The 11,021-nt window shown below is 39.1% G+C and overlaps 1 protein-coding gene across 4 annotated transcripts in view; it reads right to left on the bottom strand.

Annotated features, from left to right (window-relative positions):
• Positions 1-903: 903 nt before the first annotated feature.
• Positions 904-11,021, bottom strand: part of LOC118427359 (DNA damage-regulated autophagy modulator protein 2-like) — a 12,609-nt gene continuing 2,491 nt past the window's right edge. The window contains exons 2-11 of one of the 4 annotated variants that reach the window (XM_035837105.1): positions 9,006-9,099; positions 7,563-7,667; positions 7,232-7,319; positions 5,635-5,649; positions 4,903-4,998; positions 4,473-4,526; positions 3,881-3,948; positions 3,328-3,455; positions 2,249-2,426; positions 904-1,552 (exon numbers count right to left, since the gene is read on the bottom strand). In XM_035837105.1, coding sequence (XP_035692998.1) covers positions 1,308-1,552; positions 2,249-2,426; positions 3,328-3,455; positions 3,881-3,948; positions 4,473-4,526; positions 4,903-4,998; positions 5,635-5,649; positions 7,232-7,287 — 840 coding nt within the window. In that variant the 5' untranslated portion in view covers positions 7,288-7,319; positions 7,563-7,667; positions 9,006-9,099 and the 3' untranslated portion in view covers positions 904-1,307. Of the gene's footprint in view, positions 1,553-2,248; positions 2,427-3,327; positions 3,456-3,880; positions 3,949-4,472; positions 4,527-4,902; positions 4,999-5,634; positions 5,650-7,231; positions 7,323-7,562; positions 7,668-9,005; positions 9,109-11,021 lie in introns of those variants that run through there. The other 3 variants (XM_035837107.1, XM_035837108.1, XM_035837109.1) reach the window with 3 other exon arrangements.

Raw genomic sequence — 11,021 nt, 5'->3', positions numbered from 1 at the left:
TTCAAAGAATTACAATTAAGGACATATAAAAATGTATGAGACACATTTAGACAATTTCATTAAACATAAAAATAGAATTCTCCATTTGAGCACTTGGCAATTGTTTTATGGACATGTTATAAATTTGCACTAATTGCTATTATCCACTTGAATTGAACATATATCTTCACACATTTTCTGACCAACATTTAAGTACAGTACCCTCTATTTTCCACAATATCATGAGCCTCACAGCAAAAATGTACCAGTAATTCTCTCAAACATTAAGTGGTTCAATGATATTACTACAGCAGCAATTTTCATGGAATAGAAATCAACACCCTTGGGGAATTTTACTTTGGCATTTCTAGTGGTCAATAATCTTTGGAACTACATGTAATTCATTAAAGGAAAAATGGCAGCAAATCTGTGGTCTAAAATGAGGTATACCAGTAGCTGTCTTTATTTAACCTAGTAACCATCCCTAGTGTATTGCATATAGCTACCGAGTCTCATTTGTCCTCCCCACCTACTTGCAAAGAGCAAAACTGAAAGCAAAGTCAAAACAGTTAAGCTCAAATGAACTCACTGAACAGATGCAATTATCTTCCACTGGTCGTAGAAGACAGATGCTAATTGTACTGTACATTTCACCTTTACAGTTTAATTGTGCCAGAGAATTTCCCCTAACTCTATTTGAGAAGTAAATTGTACAATTAACAGTACTAGTGGAACAAGGCTTAATGTCCTGTCTTAAGGTCTGCGACTTTTTCCAGTAGCATGCATGTCAGGATTTGAACTCATGACTTCTTGGTTCAGAGGCAGGGTCGCTAAGGCCTAGGGAAAAGAAATTTCCTGTTTCAGTCCAGAAAAAAATTATTGTCGGTAGGTAGGGATTATCTTTTATATATAAAGGGAATATATTACAATACAGTTGAACAAAGTTAACTGAAATACATGAAGACACTTGTCTTTCAATGTCAAACCAAGGAGGTTATATAACCTCCTTTGTCAAACTTTCATTTTGTGCATATTAAATACATTTATCCTTTATTAGATAGCACAAGCAGTGTTTTTACTTCAACAGGAAGCAGGCTAAATAAAAATTCTAACTGGAAACTAAGTATGTGGCATCACTGCTCACCCCACAAAAAATGTATAGGGTCGGCAGGTTTTTCTAGGGTAGGTAGGGAAACAGGAAACACAACATTTTTTTCCTAGGCCTAACCACTGGACTCCGCATTCTACTCAGAGAGGATGAAATAGTCTCAGCAGCTACGTATACAATAGGGGTGGATACCAGGCTAATTTTTACTTCTATACTAACACTACTCTGGAATATCATGGTTCATGATAACTCTGGAAGCCCTCAACTCGTGAGTGTTGGACACATCAAACCTTCCTGAGATGTCCATCACGACAGCTATCCTCCGGACTTTCCTGATTTCCGCACACAGCGTGACGATGTAGACGAGAAGGCCAATTCCCAACGCCCACTCCCCGCCAACCGCCGCCAGACGAACAGCGTACGGGTAGTCGTCCCTTGAGAAGATGATGCCACCAAACACAAACACTAGTAGCCATGTTAAGGAAGACACAGACAGACCAAAAAGCCTACGTCAATGAAGGTTAGACATCCAGGTAATAAGACACACCGAAAAGCAGTTACTCAAGCAACTGGATACAGTAACTGCTTTTTGGTGCGAAAACACTACCTTCACAGGAATTACTAGCCTCTTCAATAGACTTATACTAACACCTCTTTCCTGTTACTACTGCAGGACTATGACATTTGCCCTTTACTTCCTGTCTCTCTCTGCCTATATATCGGAGATACAAACTTAACAGAAACACCATAAGTGAGATGGTGTGGCGTAATCAGCAGCGCTTTGGGCTCAGGTCCTAGGTTTGAAACCTGCCATGTCTCTGATCTTGTGCCCTTGGGAAACGCACTTTACAAGACTTTCCTCACTTCATTCAGGTGAAAAATGAGTACCTAGCTTCAGCTAGGGCTGTTCCTTGGATAGCACATTAAATGGAGGTCACATGTTAGGGAGAGCCACACTTCAAGCACTTTTAAGAACCCACCACACTTATTGAAAAGATTAGGGGTCCTTTCCAGTGGGAGTGGATCATACTTACAATCGGGGTACCTTAATTGTGTGCATGCCATAATGATCAACGTGACGATTGTGGGCACTAACGGAAGAAGAACACTGAAAACTATACCATATATGGAGGCAATGAATATCAATACTCTAAAGGATACTGACACCTCCGCTGACGGTGGCCAGGGTAGCCACCAGAAGTCGAGCCCTGAAGGCCCACACGCTGGTAGACAGCGGCTGCAGCTTGTAGCTGAGGATCGTATCCAGCCAGATGTAGACAATACCCAGGGCAAACGCCATCACGGCACCCACCATGTGGGGATATAACATGTCTGACCACTATTGGGGGAAAACAGGAAGACAAGTGACGATGAAGGTTACACGTGATCCAGGTAATACGCCAAAAAGCTGTTACTCAAGCAACTGGATATGATTGACAAGATAATTCTGACATTTCCGCATATTTCTTAAAATCTCAATTAAGGATTAACACATAATATTACTTTTAGCGATTTAGTATTAATTAGTGACTGCTGAGTAAGAAATAGGATTTAAAAATAATGATGATAATAATGCATATCTATTAACAAACCCAGGCAGCAGCAAGAGGCAAATTCAAAGAATTACAATTCAGGTCATAAAAATATGTATGAGACACATATACACGATTCTATCAAACATAAAAATAGAATCCTCCAGTTGAACACTTGTTTTATGAACATGTCATAAATTTGCACTAATTGCTTGTAGCTGAGGATGGTGTCAAGCCAGATGTACACAATACCCAGGGCAAACGCCATCACAGCCCCAATCATGCATGTGGGGATATAACATGTCAAACCACTACAGGGGGAACACAGGGAGAGAAGTTGTAGTCTTTTAGGATTAGTTCTGATTTGAACTGCTAATGCATTGTACATATAAATGTGCTTCATGTGTATTTTCACAAAATTTACAACATATAGCTTTGAAATCCTGATTTAATCAAATTCACCTTTGAAAATGCAGGAAACAGCCCAAAATCTGCTAGGGGCCCATGCCCCTAGACCTCCTTAATATACTTATTTAAATAGCCTGATTAAATCTTGCTTACAGCAGTCTGCCCAAAATCTGGCCAGGGAAGGCCAGTTACAGCCTTGGACAGCAGAGTTTGTGTCACACAGAGGACCCTTAAGGGCAATGTCACATTTCCAAACAGGGGGGACAGCCCTGTTGTCTTGGATAAACTCAAACTGCATACCTGAAAAGCACCGACCATCATGAGACCGAGGCAGACAAGGATGCCACAGCCAAACGTGAACAAGTTGAGTTTGCGAGGGCCGTCAGATTGTGAGATATAACAATACCTCAAGTACATCAACACCAGACCTGGGGCAGGCACAGAATAGGGAAAATCATGTAATAGACAAACAAGATCAAATTTCTAACAGAATAGAAGGTCCAGCATATATTTCATCATTTTCTTATATTTCAGTATTCGTATAGCTGATATAACAACCCTTTGACAAAACACACCAGCTTCACAGGCACATGGAGTGGCAGCAGTAACGTTTATTTTATACTGAATGACCCGTCACACCTAACCTTTACACATGTTGTAGCTGCCTGTATTGTGCTATCTAGTGAGGATGTGATGATGATGAGTGAGGATGCCCCTACTGTCCTTGGTGGCAATGAGATAATTCTAGGAAAAGCAAATTTCACATATTTCCTAAAATCTAATTGTTTGGTCAAATTGCCAATCCTATACCCTCACATGACTTCTGCGTTAATGTACAGGAAGGTATACATACCTCCAAATGCAGATAGATTGAATGATAAAGTGAAGATGCCTCTCTCTGGGGGATACACGCCCGTGTCACTGTCAGAAATAGAAAAAAAAAACTTTCTTCAAACATGTCACAAAACCACTGGTACAGCCTTTGCTATGAGCATTCTCCAATACACAGCCTCACCTGTGGCCTATACAATATAAGTGTACCTTGGGGAAGATCTGCTAAACTGGGCTGAGGTTTCCAATTTTGTGGGCATGGCCTCTAACCAGCTGTCAACCAATCAGAATTACCTTTACCTGAAGGAAACATTCACGTAATCCTTTGATTGGCTGACAGCTGGTTAGAGGCCACACCCACAAAAGTGGAAACCTCAGCCCAGTTTAGCAGAGCCTCACGAAGATCTACTAGTATTGTATACACCATAGGTGAGACAATGCTGTATGGAGGACTATATCGTAACAAGTACTGTAAGAAGAAGTCTATCCTATTAAACAAGGGTATTGTGGCTGAACCTGACAATAGCATCACAGATAAAAATATTTGAACAAGACAAATTTAAGCTATCAGTTATTTAAAAGTACTGTAAAACTTTTCAGTTCTGCATTCTTACCTTATAAAAGGAAAGTTTTTTACTGTGTGATCATTGTAGACTGCAATAGCATAGCTGTGGAAAAAGAAGAAAGGAATAATATAGCTAAGTACATTCTGACCAGGGGTGTATTCTGACCTGTTACACAATTGAAAGGTCAGAAACTCCATATTTCTTATGACAAAAAAAAAAGGAAATGAAGGTAGTAACATTGATACCTGTAAAGAGTTTTCTAGAAATGTAATGAGATAATGAATTGCCATAAAAACAGTTGCAGTAACCTGTAGCTTCTTTCAAAACATGCATATCAAGACGCTTTATCAAGTAGTTGTGGATTCTACGTATGTTAACTTACTTTTTCCTACTTTTTTTTTGTTCTATTTTTTTTGTTCTCTTTTTTCATTCTATTCTTTTATAACACTGTTTACATGTAATAGTACTCAGTACTCACCATACAAAAAACATGATGGTGGTGCCCACTCCAACCACTATGGGCAGGATGCAGCAGGGATGGGACCCCATCTTTGGTTTGCTTGTTGCCGAGCTCCTGTAGTGGGACAATCATGAGCATTAATAATGGTAAGTTTTATTTGAAAATTCATGCCTGGATGCTAATGGACCAATCCCATAGCCCCACCCATCTCAGTCAATGTATTGTGGTAATTGTCATGGACATTCAGGGCTGGTCTATTGCAAGTGAACAAGAAGTAGACTATACATTAAGGTTGGAAATAGAATGAAATTGCCCTGGCCAAAAAAGTTGGTTTCTTTACAAACAGTTACTACTAAAAAGGTGGACATTCATTGACAAACCCATGCATTCATCCAAAAAATGAATGTTCCATGCATTAGATATATTATCCAATAGCCTAGCCTTGTACCCAACCGTATTATACATGTAGCCTCCAAGTCTCTTCTGTGGCCTCCATGTGTTTGCGGAGAGGACAGAAGAGACTCAGGAGCTACATGTACAAAATGTATAATATTGCTGGATACCAATAGCCTGTATGCCAGCCACACTATCTTCCATTTGCTGGCTATCTATCTAAGATGAAATGAACTACATTCATTAGCTTAAGTCCCCTAACATCGTCGAATTTTTATCCAAGATTGCAAAAAGTCATGCATTTATGAATTATCCAATCCAGCAAGAGGAAAAAGAGCAAAGCAGATCTAGACTTACCTCATGTTTCCTACCCTGCGTGCAGAAAAGGCGACAGAGAAAATATAGCGTTATGTAAAGCACCTGGGGAAATCATGTCTGGTCATGTATATGATCAATATCACTATATTATCACAATCAAATATCATATATTGATATATCATAATTTATAGGTCAAATAAGTCATGGGCTCTTTGGTATATGCAGTAGTCTGGAGTCCCGTCATGTTAGCTTTGGTCCGCTCCTGATGGTTGCTACCCCAAGGGGTGGCGAGCTTTGGTCCAAAGCTAACAAGACTGGACTCCATACAATACAGTGGCCATGGACAATTACAATTACATAGCACATACTGGTATTGAAAGAGCATTATCAAAAGCCCACCACACCTGAGAATAGGGGTACCAAAAAGAATCATACACGACAGTTTCCACTGGGCCTATGTGAGTAAAGCTATGTAATAATTTCCCTACTAGACTTTGACCCTAAAGTCACTCTAATATAACCTAAACTGGCTAAAGTGAGTTCAGGGACATTTGGTCCATCAGTATAAGTGGTAACACCCTCGGAGGTCAGGGGGTTAATCAAATTTGTTGGCAGTTAGTTCTATGTCCAACCGTACATTTAGCTGCAACCTGCTGAATAATTAAACAGTTTCACACTAAGGTTATCTCTTTTATCTGCCTTAAGACATTTGTACACATTGAGTACCCTATCAGTGGGAGTTAACAGTCAAATAATTAGTTGATAGTGAGAGTGCGTAAGTGAGTGAGGTAGACTTATTTGTTAATTGAATCAAGTAGTGGAACATATCCTGTCCACAACTTGTAGTGTCTCAGAGTGATTGATAATAAGGTGCACTGAAAGATGAAAGCCAAGAGCTTCCTGCCACAAAAAAAAAAAACATACACTAAGTCCAGAACATGGACACAAAAATAGGAGGTCACAGTGGGGCCCAATATTGAACCTTTCATTTTGCAGACACCTACCTGCATACTAAATATCATAGAGATTCCTCCATAACTAATTTGGGCTGTCCACAAACATACTCACTCACACACAAACATACAGATCCTTCCCCACACCCAATCGAAAAACATTATAAACCCACCACCACCTTAACAATCAATGGAGCACCAAAAATAACATAACAAGAGTCAATGAATGGAACTGCTACCTTGTGTCAACAGATGAATCATATATACGTAATTAAGTAAATTTACAATCCCATATGTCAATAACTCCAAGTCACAAGTTCCACACACTTTACAGTACTAGTACTGGTGTTCTCAAAATAGTTTTCTTAACATTTATCTGATCATAATACAGTAAAATTCACTTAATTTCGCAGTAGAAGGGGAAATGAGTTTTAAGCAGCTTTTTAGTTTGCAGTAGAAACAGTTCCGTAGTACAGTAACGTTAGTAATACATTGTAAACCCAAACAAACCATACGTAGTGGTTTTATTTTCAAGGATTTCGTCATGACCTCTTCACTGCAAAATCATACCAGTGCAAACTGGTACATGCATTTCAAGTGTATTACTGTACTTCTGAAATGTTTCATCTGTCAAATGTGTCAACAACAATAACACCAAAAAGAAACAAATTTGAAATACACACCCTTCTGATCTAGAGCTATCCCCCACTTGGTTACTCCAACCTGGAACTGTCTTCATACGCTATTTTCCAAAGAAAAGTTCCTGTAAAGCTGTAATGAAGATCATGAATATGTATTTTTCTTACCTGGACAGTATGGCAAGCTTCTTCTTTCACAGTCAATTAGTATTGATTTTTAGGGTTGAGAAACGTCATACTGTGGTATTTCTATTGATTATTACCAATAATAGAATAGGGAACTAAATATTGAGCTTATTGTACAAAGCAAACATGACGTTTGGCGGAATTCTTCACTTATCATAAATGCATTATAAGGAGAACTTGCCAAACTTACCTGAGGATAGTTCGATTCAGGACATCATATTTTAACATACAGGCTTATTGTCCTTAGGTGACCCCCGGAGCCAGGAGATAATTTTGCTCCTATCAAAATTTGTTTCTGAAATGAAAAAAAAGTTGCTGGTTTTAACAGAACTTGGTACCACAATTTGTAAAACTTGCCGATTTTCTTTTGAGAGGAAAACTGTGCATATAGTCGTCATAAATAGCAAAAATTATAGCATACAAAAAAAATTGCAAGGTAACATAATGCTTGCTTTTCTGCTTCTCAAAAGTTCCGTATCCACTGATACGCATCAGGAACCAATGTTTTCTCCATTACATTATCATCATATAACAATAGTAATAATATCTGGTGTAGTGGGCATAGAGACCAACCAGGCATAATGACAACAGCAAATGATTGGGTCATACAAGCGGATATTGGGAAACAGCTTGAATTCCCGAAAGACATTATCACCACAAACCTGAGACCCGATATAATTATGTATTCCAGGAGGACTAAACAACTGGTGTTGGTGGAACTCACCGTTTCCTGGGAAGATAGGGTAGAAGAAGCCCAAGAGAGGAAACTTCAAAAGTACCAGGAGTTAGTAACCAACTGCAGGGAAAGGGGGTGGAAAACAAGGAACTGCCCAGTGGAAGTCGGCTGCAGGGGGTTCATAGCTGAGTCTATGTGGAGAACCCTCGGGTTCCTCGGAGTGGTGGGAAAGAAGAGAAGGGACTTAACGCGGAAAATAACAGAGACGACACAAGAGGCGTCCTACTGGGTGTGGAAGCTGAGAGAAAGCAACTAACTCCTCGCCAGGCAGTGATTGGCCACCACTGCCGCCCCGCCGGCAAAGAGGTGTTCTGCGATAGAAAGGGGCGAAACACTGAAGACAGCCGGTTCGTAGCTGACGATGGCGAGGAGAGCAGGGACAACCCTCTGTATGATGTAAGTGTATTATATTATAATACAGATATTGTAACGTTACAAGCATATCAATAAACTAAACAAATTTAAAGAAGTAACATTATGGTATTTACTACACCTTCTTACATCAACTGTTCAAGTGCAATCCGTTAACATCCGTTGTATAAACAGAATGTAATGTCATGAAAAGGAAAGCTCCTTCAATAGTCAGATTCATTAAAGATATCCCTATATACCTGCGACCTTTAAAAAAAGGTTTAGTAGGGTCGGAAGGATTTTGCTATGGTTGGTTGTGTATTCTAGAAACACATCATTTTTTTCCCAAGGGCCTACGCATGATTTAAGTTACTTAAGTTAGTTAACCTCCTTGGTTACTGGGTAACGTTAACCATTATACAACGTTGATGGGCTTGGTTTTTTCAAGGAGCTTTTATAACGTTAACGGTTAAAAGCTCCTTGGTTTTTTTTCTGAAAACAAGAAACCGATTTGGTATTTTAGTCAAAAGACACCCAAATTCCCACCTGTTGTTCTTAAGTATCCCCCAACCTCCTTAGTACCCGTTGCCTTCTTTCCGCACGTAAGACGCGTCAGTTTTTCCGTAGCAAACTTCGGAACCTGGCCTGGTGAAATATTTTTCGTAGTGCTGCAACCGCTATGGTGCCGTGTGCAAAGCTCAAACCGGAAGTGACGCGTGACCCGTGACATATGACCTCGTTCCCAGGGTGTGCAGTACACTGTGCCTTGGGAACGACCGAGCAACCATGGCTGCGAAACTATCGTCTGCCGTGGTCGGACCGCAGTTGCCAACATATAAAATCTTTAATTCAAAGCTTTAGAGGAAACACTTGCCAGTTTTAAGAAATGAGTACTGACCAACAATTCAGAAATCAAAAAAGATAAGAAGCTTTTTGGGGAAAATGGTGAGTTTTCCGATCGGGTTTCTGACCAGTTTTCTCGCGAAATGTGCTCTATAACGTTAACTCCAATGCGCTGTATCGTTAGTATAAGTTATTGACGTTATAAGCTTTGAGTGCTCTAAAGCACTGTGTTGGAAAATGCCCCAACCACAGTCCTGCCAATGTACATGTCATTAAAACTTCAAAACTCATGTAAATCTGAATTATACTTTGGGTACCTACTGGCTGGCAAAATACACCAGATGATTATATCCTAACTGAGTTATCAGAGAAGAAACGTGACTTCACAGCAATCTAATTTATTGACATTACAGACTCATTACATCATTGAACATTGTAATTCTGAAACGTCATTCACAGCCATTGTTGTAACACTACATCATTGTACATTGTACAGCTGAACTTGCTGAAGTGTATAAAATCTTGAGAGCTAGCACACTAGCCTGGCAGGTAGGCATGCAACATGCATTAGAGACCATTAGAGATCTTAGAAATGAATTGGTCCTCATTAAAGATGCATCTATGCAGTTATACTTACACCAACGTTTCCGCATTCATATCACAAAACACCCGAAAGGCACTATGAATAAATATGAAGATTCACATTATGTCCTTTTGTTTACATGTACGCTAGTTAACTACTGCTCAAGCCAAAATGATTGAAAATTAAATTTATCATTCGTATCATGAACCAGACCTAGTGGCTTTTACAGTTAGTTCTTGATAAAATCCTTGCATCAATGACACTCCTGAATCAGCATTTTTGAATGTACATATATGTCCCCTAGACAAGTACACATAACTTTTTCAAATTTGTTGTCAACCAAAGAGAGACATATTAGCAAGTGTAAATATTGACAAGATACCTGGCAAGCAACTGACTCCAACAAAGCTACCCTTTAAATGTTTAATCTATGTCTCAAAGTTCCTTGAAGCCTTCTTTTCATCTTCTAAATATCTGACCAAGATGACCAAAGTCTAATGTCTCCAAAGTATTGTCATCTTACAACTAACGTTATAAGAAGTTCTACAATGCCAAACACAGTCTCAAAATATATGCTTAATGTCAAGCACAGACCACATCCCAATGTGCACTGCACTATTGATCCTTAGTAAAATAACTGTTACAGTACTAGCATAAGATTTCATCTGTTACACAAGTTGGAAAAAAGTTCAACTATCTTCATGGTACAGTGGTGTTTTAGAAGTTTGCGATATATATATGTATATAGACTACAAAAATCCAAACTTTCAAGACAAGCTAGGAATATCATATCAACAAATTGGGTAATAGAAATGCAGGCAGTTTTTAATGAAGGTTTCCATCTTGCATAGATGTTGTCACTGGTACCTGCAATGTAAAAAAAAGCCTGTCAAAATCAAACCGACTGACAAATTATTTTGAAAAGAATGAAATAAGACAAAGATATGGGATCAACCCAAGAGGAGTATTTCACAAAAATTGATCAGGGACAATCCAATGTCCACCTTGGAACAGTATAAAATATAATAGTTCACTATAACAAGTGTTGGCAGGTGATAATACTCTCACGACTCAAAAAGATGGTCAACAATAGCATTTTGTCAATTTGTCCAAATATGACACTGGTAATGAAGATG

Source organism: Branchiostoma floridae, chromosome 12, assembly GCF_000003815.2.
Source record: "Branchiostoma floridae strain S238N-H82 chromosome 12, Bfl_VNyyK, whole genome shotgun sequence".
Lineage (NCBI taxonomy): Eukaryota > Metazoa > Chordata > Leptocardii > Amphioxiformes > Branchiostomatidae > Branchiostoma > Branchiostoma floridae.
Note: the sequence above shows the minus strand (reverse complement) of the source record. Positions and strands in the feature narration are given on the sequence as shown.